At 41.0% G+C, this 22,219-nt stretch overlaps 1 protein-coding gene, 2 long non-coding RNA genes and 1 gene segment (V, D, J or C); 2 read left to right on the plus strand and 2 right to left on the minus strand.

Annotated features, from left to right (window-relative positions):
- The window catches only part of LOC120743056, a 110,661-nt gene that overhangs the window by 51,263 nt on the left and 37,179 nt on the right, over window positions 1–22,219 (minus strand).
- On the plus strand, window positions 13,561–14,132 carry LOC120743071. Its single transcript, XR_005698038.1, has 3 exons — window positions 13,561–13,757; window positions 13,831–13,920; window positions 13,998–14,132. It is a non-coding gene; the product is annotated as an uncharacterized LOC120743071 (long non-coding RNA).
- LOC120743070 lies at window positions 14,155–15,128 on the minus strand. The gene is made up of 3 exons (XR_005698037.1): window positions 14,918–15,128; window positions 14,755–14,844; window positions 14,155–14,677 (listed from the first exon to the last, which is right to left on the minus strand). It is a non-coding gene; the product is annotated as an uncharacterized LOC120743070 (long non-coding RNA).
- On the plus strand, window positions 16,816–18,757 carry LOC120743055. Its single transcript, XM_040046590.1, has 2 exons — window positions 16,816–16,930; window positions 17,153–18,757. Exons 1-2 carry the CDS (start codon window positions 16,859–16,861, stop codon window positions 18,548–18,550), a joined length of 1,470 nt encoding a protein of 489 aa, XP_039902524.1. The 5' UTR covers window positions 16,816–16,858; the 3' UTR covers window positions 18,551–18,757.

The raw sequence follows: 22,219 nt of genomic DNA on the forward strand, positions 1-22,219 counted from the left end.
TTTTTTCTTTTTTTTGTCCTTTATTTATTTATCCTTCTTATTTCATTGTACTGTATATTGTTACTCTTATTTGCCTTGTATGTCTACTGTACAGACTGAACTGGAATGACTGACTGTTCGCTTTATAATTTCAATAAAGTTTGGAAAAAAAAAAAAACCTCTTCGGCCGCTCCCTTCTGCCGTATTTTGCGGCAAAATTATCCACACCCACCGCCGCGCTATGAATTGTGGGATATATGGGACCACAAAGCGTGCACCGGACCACGCTTGATATTTGGGGAAATCGCATTTGGAGTATGCATTTGAAGTACACTTCGAATTGGGACAGCCGTCGTCGCGTGGCGGTGACGTAACCGCACTTAAAATGCGTACTTCAAGCGTGCAGTCTCTTAATTGGGACACAGCCGTTGAGGAGCTAATTTAGTCATTTAAATCAGCTGTGTTGGTTCAAGGACACGTCTAAAACCTGCAGGGACACCGGCCCTCGAGGCCTGGAGTTGCCCACCCCTGCTCTAAAAGCATGCTGACCACGTTGGGCTCAGTTTATGAGATTTAATTTGTAATTAAGTTATTTTTATTTTTCCCAAATATACCAAAAATAAGTTTGTTTGTTTTTTTCCATTTTTATATACAAAATTGTTTAATTTTTGAGTTATGATAAAATTCTGACAAATGTATTTTTCTGATTATTTTAATTGTAATTGTAGAGCTAAGAAATAGTTCACAGATTACAGACGAGAACATCAGAAGTCAAAGAAACGCTTTAATATTTTTATCTTTGGTACTGAAACTCGTCTGTTGCCATGGTTCAGCAGTGAAGCCTGTCTGTTACCATGGTTACCAAGCTCAGAGAAGGAAGTGAAACAACTGGAGAGCAGCACCCAAACTCCCAGTTTCTCTAACATCTCTCTCTCTCTCTGCAGTGGGCCGAGTCCCCCCCTCCCTGACCGTGCTGGCGCCCTCTAGTGAGGAGCTGCAGCAGGGGAAGGCTACAGTCATGTGTGTGGCCAACAAGGGCTTCCCCTCAGATTGGAGGCTGTCCTGGAAGGTGGATGGCAGTGGCAGCATCAGCTGGGAGGAGAGCAGGAGCCCCGGGGCGCTGCAGAATGACGGCCACTACAGCTGGAGCAGCACCCTGAGGCTCCCTGCAGACCAGTGGGAGAAGGTGGGCTCTGTGACCTGTGAGGCCACCCAGGGCTCCCACACTCCACTCTCAGAGACTCTGATGACAGACCAGTGTTCCCAGTCCTGAGCTGACTCACTGGGACTCTGATACTGGCTTTAGTCTGCAGCTTCTCTCAGTCTGCTCCCTCTGTGTCTGTATTGCTTTGATAGTTTTCATGTTTTCATGCTTGTGGCACTGTTGATGGTTTTTAATACTTCAAATAAAAACTGAGGTCTTCAAATAGTGGTTTTCATGTGTTTCCATTCAGCTGCTCTTCTGTCTGATAATCATCCTTCAGCTTCAGCAGTGATGCTTCCATACACTGAAAATCTCTGCTTCAGTAACTTTGACTGAGAGAATCACATGTGCTGTATCACATCAGAGTGTAAATGTAAAAAAATGAAAACAACTAAAAAAAGAAAAGAAAAAGCAATAAGTTAAAAATAGAATCACAGCCAACAGCTGCTCCCTGTTATAAATAGTTTTAAAGTCTTTTGCAGCTGCATTATTTTCCATCATGTTGGATTTTGTGATGATATTTGCTGTTGGGTGTAGAAGAAGTAGAAAACATGGTGACAGATTATTGTAACCTGCATGTGACCCATGATGAGACCCGTCCTGGTTTTCTTCAAAGTCAGAATTGATAAAATAACCCAAAGAAAAACTAAACTTTCTTTCTCAACATAGGAGACACTAAAAATGTCTCTTTCAGAACATCAGTGCAGGTTAAAAAGTGTAAATGTCAGAATAATTTATGTCACAAAGATGAAGTTAAAGACTTGATGAACTAAACTTTAAATCTTCAGATCAAATCATGTGAAATATTTCTGTGACCAAGAATGTAGCTGAGCAATCTACATACATACATATATCAGTACTGCAGTTTACTAAAATATTCTCATTTAATAACTACTTCCCAGTTTGAATATTTACAGGAGAGTTTCTTCATCACAGATCTGACTCACAGTATCAACTGTTTTGTGTTTCACATGTTCTTCTGTGCGAGCTCGTCAGGATGGACACAAGTCTGATGTTTTGAGTCAAACCCACATAAACATTTAGGGTTAGACTGTGTGTGTGTGTGTGTGTGTGTGTGTGTGTGTGTGTGTGTGTGTGTATATGTGTGTGTGTGTGTGTGTGTGTGTGTATATGTGTGTGTGTGTGTGTGTGTGTGTGTGTGTGTGTGTGTGTGTGTGTGTGTGTGTGTGTGTGTGTGTGTGTCCTCAGTGAACTGTATCAGTCTCTGCAGTATCTTCCAGCTGCAGCAGTCACTTCAGTTTCTGTTCAGTCTGACTGAGGGAGGTTTTTGTACGACTGTTTTTCACTGTGTGAACACCCACTGACTGCCAGGCCAGTGAAAACTCTGACAGTAATAAACTGCTGCATCTTCAGCCTGGACTCCACTGATGGTCAGAGTGAAGTCAGAGTTTGATCCACTGCCTGTAAAACGAGCTGGAATCCCTGATACTCGAGTGCTAGCATGGTAAATGAGCAGTTTAGGAACTCCTCCATCTTTCTGTTGGTACCAGTGTAAGTAGTTGTTGTTATAAACATTTTGACTGGTCCTACACTTGATGCTCACAGATGCTCCCACAGCAGAGCTCACTGCTCCAGGCTGAGTCACTGTGATCTGTCCTCTGGACTCTGAGGACACAGAGACAAAAACATAAAGCAGCTTCATGGTTTTGTGGGCTTCATTTCAGAGGGACAGATGTTGATAGAGGAGAGGAGTTTGATTCTCTGGACTTTACCTGTGAAGCAGCAGCAGAGGAGAGTCCAGATGAGGACGCAGATCAAAGTCATGTTTTTGATGAGGAGGATTTCTGTGGCTTCTGTTGTGATGAAGGACAGCTGTCAGTCATCCAGTGTTCAACTCTCAGGACTATAAACTCTCCCAGAGCACTGGAGCATGGTGCTGCTGATGCAAAGTGCCTCTCTATGGAAATCATCTGACTGACACACAGCAGAGACTTGGATCAATGTGATGTGTCTAAAAAGAGTTGTCATGGCATATTTGGCATGTGACTCACATGAACCCTTCATGATTTATAGACAGATGAGAAATTTTGTCAAAATTTACTCGTGCAGTGAGGAGATGTGAAGACTTTTCTCCTGCAGGGGCATTTTGCTGAAATGATTCAAGACCACTTGTCATTGTCCTGGCTCATTCGACCAAGCGGTTTGCGTTTCCTGTGTTTTTGTCATTTTTTTGTATTATGTTAAGTCTACTTGTTTATGTTAAGGATCATTCTTTAATGCCTGCATTGTTCTGTTTAGATTTGGTTATTAGATTTCCCCTTGTGTCGTTGCCCTTTGTGTCTCCCTCTGTGTGTCTGTGTTTATATTGTGGTGTGAGTTCTTGTGCCTTGTTTCTCCTCCTTGTGTTTCATTCCGTCATGTTTATCTATGTTTCCCAGCCCGTCGTGTCTGCTCTCTCCCTCGTGTTCCCTCACTCCCTTTCGTCTGCCTCTTCTCCTCTCCCGCATCATGTTTCCTGTTTTATTGTGAAGGTCTTGTGTTTCCATGGTCGTTTTGTCTCGTTGTGGTTATTCGCATTAGCTGGGTTCCTCGTGTTGCGTCCTCCCTCATGGCTGTGTTTCCCTGTGTGCCTCTTTGTGTTTGTAGTTTATACTTCCCCCAGTCTAGTTTTGTTTTGTATTTCCATTCAGCAAATAAAGCTGGTGTTTGATTTTACGTCCTGTTCCTGGGAGTCTGCATTTGAGTCTTTTCCTGCCTGCCTGCTCAGCTGTTTTATGACACCATTTGTTCTTTGACATAAATCATATAAAGTGTCCTTCAAGTCCTTCAGACTTTAAGACAGTTGAACATCTGTGGGTGAATTTGGATCAATGTGTTAGAGTTAAAGAGTCCAAATTTGGTAAATATAGTTTGAGAGAAACAACGACACATGGCATATTAGACGATGTCATTATTTATTCACCAAAGACTAATGAACTCACGACTCTTCAGTTTAATTTGAAACACAGCATGGAATAATTTACTTGATAGAAATGTGAAATATTCGACCCATAACAGAGACATTTTATTTTTCCGCGGGCGCTCCACTGTGTGCGACTCAGGCAGCTTACCAGTTGTTGTTGTTCTTTGCCAGTTTTTCTTGTGGATGAGTGTTGTGTTATGTCAGGCGGTTTACTGATAATCTGCTTATTTGTGGTCTTTTATCTCCTTTTTCTTTGAACACACTCAAGTCACGACTGACATGTAACATGTTCAAGTGGCTTTATTGTCATTTCAGCCATATACAGTGGTGCAGTACACAGTGAAATGAGACAGCGTTCATCCAAGACCCTGGTGCTACATATAACAGTAAATCAACATAGGACTATAATAAAGTGCAAGTATACAAGAACTACAAAAACAGAACAGAGTGATACAGACACAAGACAGTGCAACAGAAAAGTGCACAGTTCTCTACAAATTATGCAATTATGATGCCATTATTATTTCACACTAAAACCTTTTTGAGCATTTTCTTTCAATGAAACTTAAATTTTTAAGACTTTTTTTTAGAATTTTTTCTTCAAAAACAGTTCATAGATGGCACATTTTTGTTTCTATGTTTTAACCTTTTGCCAAAGTATCTGCAAATAATTTGTCATCCATTTCATTTCGCCTTTGATGAAGATTTAAAATTACTATACTGCCATATGGTTACCATTTAACCATACTCTAAAACAGGGGTGGGCAATTCCAGGCCTCGAGTCCTGCAGGTTTTAGATCTCACCTTGGGTTAACACACCTGAATCACATAATTGGTTCGTTACCAGGCCTCTGGAGAACTTCAGGACATGTTGGCTGTGTCCCAATTCAGGGTCTGCAGGCTTGAAGTACGCGTACTACGTACGGTGCGTACTATAAGTACGAGAAGTGCAGAAGTGAGAGGCTTGTGAAATGGGACGGTATACGCTTCGTCGCGCTGTTCAGGTTGCCTAGCAACCATGATACTAACCGTGAGACACGTTACATACAGCTTTGTGTGACAGAAATGAAGGAGAAAAATGTTTTGTTGGTCATTCATTTTTGTCATGACATCACTTTGATTATTTGAGTATCTGAGGCTGAGACCACAGGACTGTAAACATGATTGTTGGGCTTCATTTCTGTGCTGAACAGTCATTTAAGATTAGTTAGTAAATTACAATTAGTTAATGTTGTTCATGAGACTAAAGTCATCTCACTGAGGTAATGTAAATATAATATGGCCAATATTATAGTATTGTCAGATTATTATGATTGATATATATATATATATATATACACACACACACACATACACACATATACATATATCACTGACTTTCAGCTTGTTGTGTTTGTGGATATATGACTGACTTCAATTATTAAACATTTGCACATAAATAAGTGACGTCATATTCAGTACTTTTGACAGTTCACTCTTCGGCCGCTGCATCTTATTAGGGAAATTCCACATACATAAATGTAAATTTCAAAACTCAACCCCATCATTTAATTTGGTTTTGATTGAAATTGAATATTACTCAAACTCTCTTAAATTAACTTCCAATATAAAAGGTTTATCATTGATTGAAATTCATTCAGAAATGTTTAAGGAATGAGCTGTCACAACTTTCAAGTACAAAGTTGTTATGAAGTCTGTCACATTCCCCCCTTTTTTCTTTTTTTCTTTTTTTGTCCTTTATTTATTCATCCTTCTTATTTCATTGTACTGTATATTGTTACTCTTATTTGCCTTGTATGTCTACTGTACAAACTGAGCTGGAATGACTGACTGTTCGCTTTATAATTTCAATAAAGTTTGGAAAAAAAAAAAAAAACCTCTTCGGCCGCTCCCTTCTGCCGTATTTTGCGGCAAAATTATCCACACCCACCGCCGCGCTATAAATTGTGGGATATATGGGACCACGAAGCGTGCACCGGACCACGTTTGATATTTGGGCAAATCGCATTTGGAGTATGCATTTGAAGTACAATTCGAATTGGGACAGCCGTCGTCGCGTGGCGGTGACGTAACCGCACTTAAAATGCGTACTTCAAGCGTGCAGTCTCTTAATTGGGACACAGCCGTTGAGGAGCTAATTTAGTCATTTAAATCAGCTGTGTTGGTTCAAGGACACATCTAAAACCTGCAGGGACACCGGCCCTCGAGGCCTGGAGTTGCCCACCCCTGCTCTAAAAGCATGCTGACCACGTTGGGCTCAGTTTATGAGATTTAATTTGTAATTAAGTTATTTTTATTTTTCCCAAATATACCAAAAATAAGTTTGTTTGTTTTTTTTCATTTTTATATACAAAATTGTTTAATTTTTGAGTTATGATAAAATTCTGACAAATGTATTTTTCTGATTATTTTAATTGTAATTGTAGAGCTAAGAAATAGTTCACAGATTACAGACGAGAACATCAGAAGTCAAAGAAACGCTTTAATATTTTTATCTTTGGTACTGAAACTCATCTGTTGCCATGGTTCAGCAGTGAAGCCTGTCTGTTACCATGGTTACCAAGCTCAGAGAAGGAAGTGAAACAACTGGAGAGCAGCACCCAAACTCCCAGTTTCTCTAACATCTCTCTCTCTCTCTGCAGTGGGTCGAGTCCCCCCCTCCCTGACCGTGCTGGCGCCCTCTAGTGAGGAGCTGCAGCAGGGGAAGGCTACAGTCATGTGTGTGGCCAACAAGGGCTTCCCCTCAGACTGGAGGCTGTCCTGGAAGGTGGATGGAAGAAGCAGCAGTGGAGAGGAGAGCAGGAGCCCCGGGGCGCTGCAGAATGACGGCCACTACAGCTGGAGCAGCACCCTGAGGCTCCCTGCAGACCAGTGGGAGAAGGTGGGCTCTGTGACCTGTGAGGCCACCCAGGGCTCCCACACTCCACTCTCAGAGACTCTGATGACAGACCAGTGTTCCCAGTCCTGAGCTGACTCACTGGGACTCTGATACTGGCTTTAGTCTGCAGCTTCTCTCAGTCTGCTCCCTCTGTGTCTGTATTGCTTTGATAGTTTTCATGTTTTCATGCTTGTGGCACTGTTGATGGTTTTAATACTTCAAATAAAAACTGAGGTCTTCAAATAGTGGTTTTCATGTGTTTCCATTCAGCTGCTCTTCTGTCTGATAATCATCCTTCAGCTTCAGCAGTGATGCTTCCATACACTGAAAATCTCTGCTTCAGTAACTTTGACTGAGAGAATCACATGTGCTGTATCACATCAGACTGTAAATGTAAAAAAATGAAAACAACTAAAAAAAGAAAAGAAAAAGCAATAAGTTAAAAATAGAATCACAGCCAACAGCTGCTCCCTGTTATAAATAGTTTTAAAGTCTTTTGCAGCTGCATTATTTTCCATCATGTTGGACTTTGTGATGATATTTGCTGTTGGGTGTAGAAGAAGTAGAAAACATGGTGACAGATTATTGTAACCTGCATGTGACCCATGATGAGACCCGTCCTGGTTTTCTTCAAAGTCAGAATTGATAAAATAACCCAAAGAAAAACTAAACTTTCTTTCTCAACATAGGAGACACTAAAAATGTCTCTTTCAGAACATCAGTGCAGGTTAAAAAGTGTAAATGTCAGAATAATTTATGTCACAAAGATGAAGTTAAAGACTTGATGAACTAAACTTTAAATCTTCAGATCAAATCATGTGAAATATTTCTGTGACCAAGAATGTAGCTGAGCAATCTACATACATACATATATCAGTACTGCAGTTTACTAAAATATTCTCATTTAATAACTACTTCCCAGTTTGAATATTTACAGGAGAGTTTCTTCATCACAGATCTGACTCACAGTATCAACTGTTTTGTGTTTCACATGTTCTTCTGTGCGAGCTCGTCAGGATGGACACAAGTCTGATGTTTTGAGTCAAACCCACATTAACATTCAGGTTGTCTCTCAATACTGATTACTTACTGTAAGCATTATGTGTTCTTGCAGCCTCAAGTGTGGCACACCATACATACTTAAGAAGTAGTTTCTCATTGTTGTAATTACTGAAACTCACTTAGCAGTTGCTATTGTTTTATTCTGTGTTTGTTGCCAATGTGTGTCTGCTCTTGTGGTATATGACGACCAAGCACTTTTTGATATCAAGTCATCCCACAAAACTTGAATAAAGCATAATGTGGGTGATCAAACCTCAACCCCTCTACGATCACTGGTGTTTAAACCGGCACACTTGTTCACTTGCCTGCTGTCATCTAATCTTTCAGATGAAGGGGGAGATGTGTAGGTCTTCTGCTGAGAGCTAAATCTTACCTGAGATGTGGCTGTTGGTTTAATTCTTTCTGCTATTCAGGTGGATTTTTTTTTCCAACTCAACGATCACTGGGGCTTCAGTGGATCCATCTTGCCTTTCCTGCTCATCCGGGTTTACCTAACTTGCTGGTGGTTAAAACATGTTTAAACATGTTTAAAACCAGAGATTAGAAAAATGTATAAATCAAGAATTAGAAGAGCAATAATAATAATAATAAGACTAAAACTCTTGGTTGTTTTGGGTGGATTATTGTTATGAAATTTAATTTAAAGTACTTACTCATCTAAGATGGACTTTTTTTGTTTTGTTTGTTTGTTTGTTTGTTTTGTTTTATTCTTTTGCTTCAAGGCCTGTAAATGAGCTGCTTCCTAAATTATCTTTTGTTAAAAGGGTTGGCATAACACACATTTGCTTCAGCCAATACCTTTTTGATTAGCTTTATCTCGTGCTTTCTTGCTTTGTGCTAGATCTATATTCTGTATTCATTAAGATATTTGAATGCTTATCAAATGTATAAATAAAAAAAAGTAAATAGAACAGACCAGGTGTTGCGATGTGAATGATGGGAACATTTGCCCATTGAGCTGCACCTCTACAACAGTTTGTGAGGAGAGAATTGTTCGTTTGACTCTTGTAAATGCTAGATCTCTAATAAACAATACTTTTCAGTTAAATGAATCCTTCACATCTAGTGAATTGGATTTTATGTTTCTGACAGAGACTTGGCTTCGTGCTGGAGAGTTCACCCCATTCTGAGAACTTTTCCTCTTGACTGTATGTTTTCCAGTTCCCCTCGAACTACAGGCAGAGGTCTGGGCCTAACAGCTGTATTAAAATCCAGTTTCCGATGTCGACAGTCAACATCGTTTTGCTGTTTTATTTATTGTTATTCAGAATCAGAATCAAATACTTTATTAATCCCGAAGGAAATTAGAGGTCTTGTTCTGAGTATTCACGGCAGCCGCGGGTTCTCCAAGATCTTTTCCGTGCTGCACTCAATGAGCCCATTTTGAGAAACTCACGCCTCGTCACATCATTTCAATCCCAGGCTGCCCGCTGGGATTGAAATGATGGGACGAGGCGTGAGTTTCTCATTGAACATCCGGTTCCGCTTCATTAATTCTTCAATAAGCCAGGGCCAAGCCAGCTCCAATCAGCAAGAACCCTGTTATCATGGTTCCGAATAGGTAGATATCTTCAGCAGTCAGGCTCACCCAGCCCAGACTTCTCATTGAGAAGGGCTGTCAATTGCATTCAGGTGATCAAATCCATAATTCCTCTTTTAGGTTTTAGAGAACAGAGTGTGAGAGAGTGTTCCAGGGAAAAGTAAGTAAAAACACAAGACAAGGACATAAGAAGCTAAGCAGGGAAGATAAGGGCAGGAGAGGAGAAAAGTGCGACCGCCTTCGCTGAGAGCCAAAAGAGTTCTGCCCAACTGTCAAGCTCAACTGTGTGGACTTGATCGGTCGGGTTGCTGTTGCTGTTCAAAATGCAGCAACTTGCCTTTTGTTGGGCAAGAAAGAGTGTTAAACCTACACTGGCCTCCTTACACTGGCCTCCAGTCCATTTCAGGATCTGACCTGCAGTTTGTGCATTGTGCTAGCTCTTCCTTTTCCTTTGAAGTGTTCTCACCCAAGGATTGATGGATTATAGGGTTTCTTTAATGGTGTAAGAGTTTTACATGAAAAAATAAATTCTGAGGTCATGTGTGATATGGTGACCATTGTCAAATTTACCGAGGCAAATCTAATCATATAATTGAAGTGATCATTCTCAGCACAGGAAATGACATTGGTTTTCTAGCTTTTTTTTTTAAATCTAAAATGCCTAATGTGGTTGCAGACACCGAAAATCTGAAGCAACAGTATAACACAATAGTCTGGTTCCTTTCGATGTGGATGAGCTGCAGCTGTACTCTGAGCCCCTTCCCAATGGCCGAACACCTCACCCTATCTCTAAGGGTGAGGACAGCCACCCTTCACAGATTGTTTTCAGGATCTCATTCTTTCATGACCATAGGTGAGGGTAGAAACATACAGTGGGGCTAAAAAGTATTTAGTCAGCCACCGATTGTGCAAGTTCCCCCACTTAAAATGATGACAGAGGTCAGTAATTTGCACCAGAGGTACACTTCAACTGTGAGAGGCAGAATGTGAAAAAAAATCCATGAATCCACATGGTAGGATTTGTAAAGAATTTATTCGTAAATCAGGGTGGAAAATAAGTATTTGGTCAATAACAAAAATACAACTCAATACTTTGTAACATAACCTATGTTGGCAATAACAGAGGTCAAACGTTTACTATAGGTCTTTACCAGGTTTGCACACACAGTAGCTGGTATTTTGGCCCATTCCTCCATGCAGATCTTCTCGAGAGCAGTGATGTTTTGGGGCTGTCGCCGAGCAACACGGACCTTCAACTCCCGCCACAGATTTTCTATGGGGTTGAGGTCTGGAGACTGGCTAGGCCACTCCAGGACTTTCAAATGCTTCTTACGGAGCCACTCCTTTGTTGCCCGGGCGGTGTGTTTTGGATCATTGTCATGTTGGAAGACCCAGCCTCGTTTCATCTTCAAAGTTCTCACTGATGGAAGGAGGTTTTGGCTCAAAATCTCACGATACATGGCCCCATTCATTCTGTCCTTAACACGGATCAGTCGTCCTGTCCCCTTGGCAGAAAAACAGCCCCATAGCATGATGTTTCCACCCCCATGCTTCACAGTAGGTATGGTGTTCTTGGGATGCAACTCAGTATTCTTCTTCCTCCAAACACGACGAGTTGAGTTTATACCAAAAAGTTCTACTTTGGTTTCATCTGACCACATGACATTCTCCTAATCCTCTGCTGTATCATCCATGTGCTCTCTGGCAAACTTCAGACGGGCCTGGACATGCACTGGCTTCAGCAGCGGAACACGTCTGGCACTGCGGGATTTGATTCCCTGCCGTTGTAGTGTGTTACTGATGGTGACCTTTGTTACTTTGGTCCCAGCTCTCTGCAGGTCATTCACCAGGTCCCCCCGTGTGGTTCTGGGATCTTTGCTCACCGTTCTCATGATCATTTTGACCCCACGGGATGAGATCTTGCGTGGAGCCCCAGATCGAGGGAGATTATCAGTGGTCTTGTATGTCTTCCATTTTCTGATGATTGCTCCCACAGTTGATTTTTTCACACCAAGCTGCTTGCCTATTGTAGATTCACTCTTCCCAGTCTGGTGCAGGTCTACAATACTTTTCCTGGTGTCCTTCGAAAGCTCTTTGGTCTTGGCCATGGCGGAGTTTGGAGTCTGACTGTTTGGGGCTGTGGACAGGTGTCTTTTATACAGATGATGAGTTCAAACAGGTGCCATTCATACAGGTAACGAGTGGGGGACAGAAAAGCTTCTTACAGAAGACGTTACAGGTCTGTGAGAGCCAGAGATTTTCCTTGTTTGAGGTGACCAAATACTTATTTTCCACCCTAATTTACGGATAAATTCTTTACAAGTCCTACCATGTGAATTCATGGATTTTTTTTTCACATTCTGTCTCTCACAGTTGAAGTGTACCTCTGGTGCAAATTACTGACCTCTGTCATCATTTTAAGTGGGGGAACTTGCACAATCAGTGGCTGACTAAATACTTTTTTGCCCCACTGTACATCTTCAGCCACGTTGGACACATCTGAGTGAGGAAGTTTTCATTGTGTTTGAGTACAGACCTGTCAGTGTCCCAGGTCTGTTTGGTAATGAGAGCTTCTGGGTTCAATGCAATCCATGTCAGTGTCTTCACATCAAATTCAAGAAAATCCTCTCCATTCCATCCATACTTTATCACACCTGTCACCTCACCAGTGTTTTCATCCCATCCACAGCCACTTATTATCTGTAAAATCTGGACACCTGAAGAAAGACAGAGAAACAAAAATTGCACTGAACTATCTGAACATTTAGATTGTCAGTTGTCAGTGACACAGCTGCCATATAGCCGTTTGTTCTCCTCAGTAAATTAAAAACGTGTGCACCCAATTCTTGCTTCTTAAAGTCATTAAAGATACAATACTGTACAATCATACCATTCAGGTAAAAAAAACAAAAAACAGTTCAGCTAAATCATTAAAACCCAAATTCCCATAACACTCATACCCATAAGGAGTGAATCTAAACTTTTTCACCACACCTGTATGATTGCACATTTGTCAAGAAATTACTGTTCCTGGTAACCAAATTTGCCCAGCAAAATATAAAGATATGTGGAGGGGCCAACAACTTTGAACATTATCATACATAAAACAAAACTATGATCTCTTTAAGGTCTGCCAATATCAAACATTAAAATAGTTGACAGCAAAGGGTCCACAATTAAAAAGTTTTTCTAGCAATACAAAGTCCTGTGTCACCCCTAAGGTTCAAACATGTAAAGTGAAACACACACTTGTTTCATAGCACATGAAAATAAAAACTAACTAACTATTAAATCATGATACATCCTAAGTGCAGAGCCAGCACTGGATAGTTCAGGTGTACTATAATCAAGCGGTAATGACAAGAACTGCTAAGATACCAAGAACATACCCACAGAAACAAACAATGCTGTTACCAATATTTTTATCTGTACGATATCAATGGAACTGATAATATGAAATATTAGTCAGATATTGCTTTTTTTCTAGTATGAATATAAAAAGAAATAAATTAAATAATTACTGAAGAGTATGCAGTGACTTTTAAGATGACTTTATTGACCAAATCATGGTCAAATCATAGCACTGGGTTACTTAAAAAAACCAGCATGAGAACAGATTTTGTTATCACGAACACTTTTCTGCCCACTGTTTCAGCAAATTATTCTTTAAAGCATGAACCCCAGGCAGAGCACTGAGTACCAAGACCCACGAACACCTTTTGAATTACTTCAAAAGTGTACCTTAAGTCCTTTAGATAGTCCAGGTTAAGTGCATAGATGAGTCCAAGCAAAAGTGCAACTGCATTAGGGAAATCACAGACGTCATTGAGGACAATCTGATCCTCAATCACCAGGGCAATGCTTGTTATTGTTGGGCTTGAGCAGATGGTCCGAAGTTGTGTCAGTAATTTTTCTCCAGAAAGTGAAAAATATAACCTTCATACCAATCCCCCCCTGCCCCGAAATATTATGTGACAGGTGAGACCTGGAGACTTGGGACCGCCCCTGGTGGGCGGAGCTGGTCTTCGCTCCTTTCATAAGCGCAGGTGTGGGCAATTGGGTATTCCTTTGCAAACCTGAAGCTGCGAGTGCTTGGTCCGAGTTGGGCACGTTGGTGTTTCTTAACTATGAAAGTCTGATACGCGTCCTCCCCTAAACTTCTGTTAGAACGGTAGGTTACATAAAAATGTACCACTTGAGCTCTGGTTGTTGGCAGAGGTTTACAGTTATTTGCACCCTTGTAGGTGGGAAACATTGCTCCCGTGAGAACGGTATAGTGGACTTCATCGCCACTGACCCACATTTATTAGGGTGTGACACGAACTTGTGGACAGGTAACAAAACCAATTCAGTGGAGGAATATTCCTGTGTTTTATTGTCCAGCTAGTGATTTCCTGCCTTTTATTCACAGAGTACCGAGCTGCTGCTTTGCCAGGTGGATTTCTGGCTGCGGGCAAAGGACCCGACACATCAGTGTGTTTTAATTTGTTTTAAACTGGTGTAAGCCGACAGACTGACTGCTGCGGCTGTCGATGGTTTTTTTTTTTTTTTTTTTCAAACTTAAATATTTATTCATAAAACTAAGTCCCGCTACAAAAAATGAGTACATTGCTGTAAAATCTTACATCTTTCACTTTACATCTAGCCCTCAACAAGCATTGTATCCCTTATGATATATATATATATATATAAAAAAAAAAAAACCATACAGCGACTGAATTTTATAGTGTCTTTGGTACAAACTATCAGTAACACCTTCAACTGCAGGTCCCTTCATGCCCTTGAAAAAACCTGCACTACTTTCCAATGTTGTCTATTAAGGAAGATATCGTAAAACTTTCTGACACAATCTGAAACTTACCAAGTTTTCCAAAATGCGACATATAATGAAGCAGCCACTGGAAGACCTTTGTGTCATAACTACATGTCAACATGTATTCTTTAAAAAAAAAAAAAAAAAAAGATTCCTTCGACAGCCGCAGCAGTCAGTCTGTCGGCTTACACCAGTTTAAAACAAATTAAAACACACTGATGTGTCGGGTCCTTTGCCCGCAGCCAGAAATCCACCTGGCAAAGCAGCAGCTCGGTACTCTGTGAATAAAAGGCAGGAAATCACTAGCTGGACAATAAAACACAGGAATATTCCTCCACTGAATTGGTTTTGTTACCTGTCCACAAGTTCGTGTCACACCCTAATAAATGTGGGTCAGTGGCGATGAAGTCCACTATACCGTTCTCACGGGAGCAATGTTTCCCACCTACAAGGGTGCAAATAACTGTAAACCTCTGCCAACAACCAGAGCTCAAGTGGTACATTTTTATGTAACTTACCGTTCTAACAGAAGTTTAGGGGAGGACGCGTATCAGACTTTCATAGTTAAGAAACACCAACGTGCCCAACTCGGACCAAGCACTCGCAGCTTCAGGTTTGCAAAGGAATACCCAATTGCCCACACCTGCGCTTATGAAAGGAGCGAAGACCAGCTCCGCCCACCAGGGGCGGTCCCAAGTCTCCAGGTCTCACCTGTCACAATTATTTAGGCTCCAAGTTTCTTCTAAGTTAGCATGAAAGGGCTTTTACAATTTTGTCTTCTTTTAATTCTTTACCAGAAATCTATTGTTCACAATTTAAAAGAAACTAACGGTGTGTTCACACCGGACGCAATAGAAGCGACCAAAAAGCGCCACACGCCCCTAGCTGGTCGCTTGCACATTCGCACCTTGAAGCGCGTTCAAAGCGAACTGGTCACACTTTTAAATATGCAATTTTCACGTGCGTGAACCAGAAATGTGGGAGGAAGTAGTGCCAGACGGTATGTTTGCAAGATGGCAGCTGTCGATCTAGCGTTTGAAGAGAGAGTCTCCCTTCTCTATTTACTGTGGAGAGCGGAGCAGCGGCGTAAAGGACGTCCTGACCGTACCTGGGTCCATCAGGTCCTCCACGAGTGTGAGCAGTTTGGTGAGTTTCACCACTTGCTCCAGGAGATGCGTCTGGCTGACGGCCACTTTCAGCGGTACCACCGTCTGTCCCTCGCCCAGTTTGAGGAGCTGCTGTCCCGCGTCGGTCCAAGCATCGCCCGCCCAGACATCACAGACGCCGGCCTGCAATCAAATTTAAATCTTGAAAATATCTTAACCCATTGTTGCGACTTCTATCCACAAATAAAGCCGCTGCCGGCTGAGTTTGTTTCTGTACTGTGACGCGTCTCCAATAAGCCATACTAAGTCCCACTTGTGTTTCACGTATTTATTTAAAACTTAAACAATAAACATTTGCTTTCAATCAAAACAAATAGCGCATGTATTAACTTACATCGTTTGTGAGCATTTGTATTTGTATTGAATCTTTATTTTAAACATGTTTAAATAAAAACAACAGGGAAAAAAAGAGACAAACAAACAAAAGGAAAACAAAGCAACAATATTTATAAGGAACTTACATGTTCAAAAGGACTAGGAAGAAGCATAAGCTTATTTAATCCCACCCCCTTTCCACTATTTAGTAATTAATAGTCAACACTTTTTCTTCCCTCAGAAATTCAATACAATTACATTACATAATGCATGTAATTTTTATTTATTTAACCCCAGTAATACGTCAAAAGATATACAATTTACAGACATATATGCATACTTGTGCACCCACAACACACATATATACACATCACTGTTGTGAAAATAGTGGGTGAACACCCGATCAGAGCCACCTCCTCCCTGACGAGTACGCCTGTGTCACGTAAATAACACGCGATCACCTGAGGTGCAGGAAAATCTAAACACCTGTACCACCACAATAAATAAACAAAACATAAACATTCACTTTGGCTCTTACACACTTTTTAAAACCCTTTTTGTATTTATGTATTTATTGCAGGACATTAATAATAATGAGAAGCTACTATATGTATAATATATATATATATATATATATATATATATATATATATATATATATAAGTAGGTTCTCATTATTATTAATGTCCTGCAGCTGTGTCAAAGTTTAGCTAAAAACACATTTCAAGGTTCTTTGTTATCAATTGCTGAGCGGCAAGAAAGCCAACACTTACTTCTCTTTGATCAAGAACACTGGATGACGTCACAGTGGCTGTGCCCATCCGTGCTACTATCGTCTAGCGGTTGCTAGGCAAGAGTCATTCGATGTGGGCGGGGCTTGGCAATTAGCAAAGGGCAGTGGGCGGGGCCTACAGGACGAGCCTATAAATAGAACTCCAGAACTCCATACTCACCTGCGATTTAGTTCAGAGCGCATTCATGCATCAGAACAGCGAGCAACATTTAAACACATTTAGTTCACAAAGAGCAGACATACCTGCCACAACATCAACCCCCCAGCAATTTGTTTCCACTTCTCACATTCAGAGTCAAAGAAGTAGAAATCCAACCTTCAACATGACAACTCCACACAGTTACTCCTCAGTGGAAACATGGAAGTGCTTAAGCGACTACTTTTTTGGTACAATTGTACCACAGTGGCAATCTCTGCAGTCAAACCCAGAGTACTGCAACTCTAAGCTGCCTTCCACTTTGTTACAGGACATGTTGAAACTTTGCTCCATGTTAGTGGATGCAACAGAGACAACCATGGAGAAGGGAGCTCCGGTGTCCACACAGACAGAGGAGTGTCTTGAGTCAGTGGACGCTGATTCCCATGAGAAAACAGGGGTAACACCAGCAAAGGAAGACATCGTAACAGAAATATCTGTAGACAACTGTGGTGATAATAAAAAAACAGAAACTCCGGAACTGGAGACAGAGGCCAGTGCAAGTCTTCAGCATGTGGACACACAATCCCAAACCACAGCCACAGCAGAACCAAGAAAGAGCTGTATGAAGAAAAAGTCCACAGCTGATACAAACGACTGGGACAAAATAGAAGCTTGTCCCATGAAAAAGCCTGCAATGCCAGCTGCATATGAGTCAGACGTTGATAAATGCAAGGAAACGGAGGCAAAAGGAGGAAAAGACAGCATCCTGAAAGAAATATCTGTAGACAACTGCAGTGATAATGAAAAAACAGATGCTGCAGAACTGAAGACAGAGGCCGGCAAATGTCTTCAGCATGTGGACACACAATCCCAAGCCACAGCAGAACCAAAGAAAAGCTGTATGCCCACAGCTGATACGAAACACTGGGACAAAATAGAAGCTTGTCCCGTGGAAAAGCCTGTGATTCCAGCTGTACATGAGTCAGAAGTTGATTCTTCTTCTGTCATCAGTCTGGCATCTGATGATGTGTCTGCAGAAAAAATGTTTGTTTATGCACTTACTCAGTTGGTAGTTTCACGGGCCTTAGAGAAAGTCTCTGCTAAACACAAAGACTCCACAAGGATTCCCAACTGTTATCGTCTGATGGAGAAAATCTGGCCTGAAATTGAGGGAAAACATTTGGATCTATGTCCAAAGAGGCTGCCCAGTATGGCGAAAGCCATTTTCACCAATCTTTGTAAAGTGCATAAGTGCAAGGAAAAACATTTGATTTCAAGTCTGAAGGAAGAGCTTGAGGATGATATTACTGTCCCAACATTCACCAGACATCTGCTGGCATTACCCAAAAGAATACTCACTTTATCTAAAAACCGAGACGAGTACAGAGAACTTGTGGAACGCTTTGCCAGAGATCTGGTTCTGCACGCAATGAGCAATACAAATGAAGCAGGGAAATTGCCTCTAGGGGCTGATGAAGCCATTAAACAGAGGCTTGCCCAAAAAGTCTGGGATAAAATTGTGTCCCAAAAGCTTAAAATCTCCTTGGAGGACATTGAAGAGGTCAGCGTGGCAGTATATAATGAACTCCAGGAAAAGTGGAAATATCCAAACACTGTCATGCAGTTAATGAAAATTGGCCACCGAAATGTTGACAAAGAGATTGTCAAAAGTTTCATAAGAAATGCACCATTGAAGAGACCAAATATCTTCTCTAGGATGTTTTCATGTGTACGCTAAAGTTTACCTGACACATGGTGGCGTTACAAAGAAGATTACTCACTTTACTTAAAAGCCCAGAAGAGTAACAAGAACTTGTGGAACTGTTCACTAAAGACCACATGAAATTATTACCAACAAATACCAACAAATTACCAACCGGTCGCAGCAGATGGCCGCCCCTCCCTGAGCCTGGTTCTGCTGGAGGTTTCTTCCTGTTAAAAGGGAGTTTTTCCTTCCCACTGTCGCCAAAGTGCTTGCTCATAGGGGGTCATATGATTGTTGGGTTTTTCTCTGAAGCGCCTTGAGGCGACTTTTGTTGTTATTTGGCGGTATATAAATAACATTGAATTGAATTGAATTGAAATAATAAAAATAAAAAAAAGATCTTGATTTTGAGCTTTGTTTTATTTGTCTTCAGATTGTGTATACATTTTCAGTTTAGGCTGAAGCTAAAAACTCATTTATACTGAACATTTTTAAACAACATAACTGTATATTTGAAATAATTCCAATTTTCAATCTGTTTGCATAAATGAGGAATAAAAGTTTCTGATCAATGTTGATTTTTTACAGTCATTGTTAAGCAAGAACATTTAGATTGTCAGTTGTCAGTGACACAGCTGCCATATAGCCGTTTGTTCTCCTCAGTAAATTAAAAACGTGTGCACCCAATTCTTGCTTCTTAAAGTCATTAAAGATACAATACTGTACAATCATACCATTCAGGTAAAAAAAACAAAAAACAGTTCAGCTAAATCATTAAAACCCAAATTCCCATAACACTCATACCCATAAGGAGTGAATCTAAACTTTTCACCACACCTGTATGATTGCACATTTGTCAAGAAATTACTGTTCCTGGTAACCAAATTTGCCCAGCAAAATATAAAGATATGTGTCAGGATGAGGGAAACGCCTGCAGCAGCCGCTGTTTTGGGCCCATCCTTTAAGGAACTGCTATCTTGTCCTGTCTACAGTTTTATTTTGTGAGATGGTTTATAATTGTTCTGCCCAAGTAGTCGGGCTTTCGTGATCCCCTGCCCGTGCGTTTTGATGGTTGTTTACAGCGATGTTTGACTTGTTTCAGTCGCCACAGAACTATTCTACATTCCTCTTTGGAGTGCGCTGGGATCAAATATCACAACAACTACATTTGGCTCAGGCAGCAGTTCACCTGTGGGGGTGCAAATTACTAGGATTGTATACTTTTTTTTCTGTTTAATACTTTTTTGTGTATTTTGTTTGACTGTGTGTGGTGTTAAGTGCCCTTGTAGGTTTTTGTGACTTTTAATGGTTTTTTTTATTTGTTTGTTTGTTTGTTTTGGTTTTTAATAGTAGCCCGGATAGATTTGAAAGGCGTTTTCATGTGTGAAAACGCTCCGCGTCCACAGTAGCGTTTTCAGTCGTTTTCACAGAGTTGTGCGTCCACATTGAAACAGCCGAAAATGCTTACGTTCCAGTACTGCTCATATGTGAAACCCAAAATGATTTGACCTGCCTCATTTCTGTCTGCCGCTTATTTACTTTCCGGCTCTTTGAAACGTCGCAGCAAAATGTTGAGGAAAAGCACCAAGTTTTTTAAATGGAATAACAATGAGGTACAGTTGTTGCTGCAAGTAACACAAAAGTACAAAGTTGCAAAAGCGAGTGAAAGTTAAAGAATTTGAAGAAAAGCTATCTGGAGCATGTACAGACTGATATTAATCTTTAATAGGCTGTCAAAATTGAGAGCAAACAAAACAACTGCTGTATAATGCCCTCCGCTATCTTAGACTACGTTCACACCGCAGGTCTTAATGCTCAATTCCGATTTTTTGATCAAATCCAATTTTTTTTGTCTGCTTGTTCACACTACAAATAAAATGCGACAGCAAACGTGCTCTAGTGTGAACGCTCGATGCGGCCCGCATGCGCAAAAGAAGATGTCATACACAACGCGCTCTGTTTAGACCCAAAGCAAACAATATTGTTTGACTGATGGCCCTTAATAGAAAGACTTCGGACTTTACGTTTCCCAAATTTTGCTTTAAGTTATTTTGTTATTTACATAATAATGTAGATAACCTAATAATGATCCTTATTGCTGTTTTAGAGAGGAGCGGTGCTTCAAAGGATAGTTGCAGATTTCTGTCAGAATCTGCAGATTATGCAGTACAAATAAAATGTTCACGTTGTCTTCCCAACAGTTTCACTAACATCTACACGGGATGGCCAGGAAGCGTTCGCGATGTCTTCTCGGGCGCTTCCCCGGCGCTGATAATTGGCGTCTGTCTTGTGTCAGTGACGTAAAAGACGGATTTAATGCGACATGACCGTTCAAACAGCAGTCGCTTTCTAAAACATCAGATATGTATTGGATTCAGTACCACATACGAAAGTGACCCAGATCGGATTTGAAAATATCGGATTTGTGCCGTTCACACTGTCATACCATGATCGGATATGGGTGGCATAGGGTCAAAAAAATCGGATTTGATGCGCTTTGCCTGCAGTGTGAACGTAGCCTTAGTTTTATTGATCACATGACTGCATCATGTTTCATCGTTTTAGAAAGTCTCCATTTTCGCTGTCCACACTGCCACGGAAAGCATCCTTTTGAAATGTATGTGTTTTCAAAACGCTGTGTTTTCCATCTGTGAAAACGCCATCTCAGTGTGGATGGGAGGCCAAAACGGAGAGAAAAATTAGTGTGGACGTAGCCTTAGGCTTTGTCCACACATCCACATGTACCCGGGTATTTTTGAAGACCCATATTTTTGCACCTTTCGTCCACACGTAAACGGCGTTTTTGGTCACTGAAAACTGAGATTTTTAAAACCTCCTGCCAGGGTGGAGATTTTCGAAAACTCCGTTCCTCCAGACAAGCGCAGCGTCAAATGTGTGCGCCTTTTTTGACGTCACACTGTGCACTGCGTTATTGTTTCGGTGAAATGGGATGCCAATGTTCACATTTTGGACAGAGAGGACAGATGGTTTGAAAGAGGAGTGAAAGAAGCCATTTACGTTCACTGTGAGCGACCATCTTTGAACAGAGGCGGTGGTTTACGACACCAACTGTCTGCCATCTATAATCCAGTTTTGAGTTCCCTCCCCAGACGCCTTAACGCCCACTCACATCCTGGGCCATCTGACCTCAGGAAATTGCATGATAAGGTGGTGCCAGGTTTCACAATGAGCTCACCTGAAACCCTGGCTGATTGGGACCCACACCCGTTTGCACACCGTGATTAGAGGATCATCAGGGGGTCCTTTTGTCCCTCTTTGGGGGGATACTCCCACTGGGTTTAAATCTGGGACTCTCCGCCATTTGACCTTAGAACTGAAGAAGCTTCTAGGATGAGAGGTGAAACGTCTTCAAGCAGCTTAAAGAAGTCCAGACGCTTTTCTTTGCAAGCTCCTTTGACTACGATGACCTGGAGTACTGAGAACCTTCACAGACAAATATGGCATATACATTTTTTTTATACAAGTCCCACAATCATATACATCATCTGCATCAATGTGGAAATCTTTTTAACCCTTTGGGTTATTTTTTGGTTCTGGGATCCTCATGTTAGGACTAGAGATGGCACAATACCACTTTTTTATGTCCGATACTGATATTATAAATTTGGATATCGGCAGATACCAATATGAATCCAATATAGTGTGTTTTATAATCAATAAAACTGTTTTTTTAATATCTTA

This window comes from Simochromis diagramma, unplaced genomic scaffold (assembly GCF_900408965.1).
Source record: "Simochromis diagramma unplaced genomic scaffold, fSimDia1.1 OVJJ01000298.1, whole genome shotgun sequence".
Classification (NCBI taxonomy): domain Eukaryota; kingdom Metazoa; phylum Chordata; class Actinopteri; order Cichliformes; family Cichlidae; genus Simochromis; species Simochromis diagramma.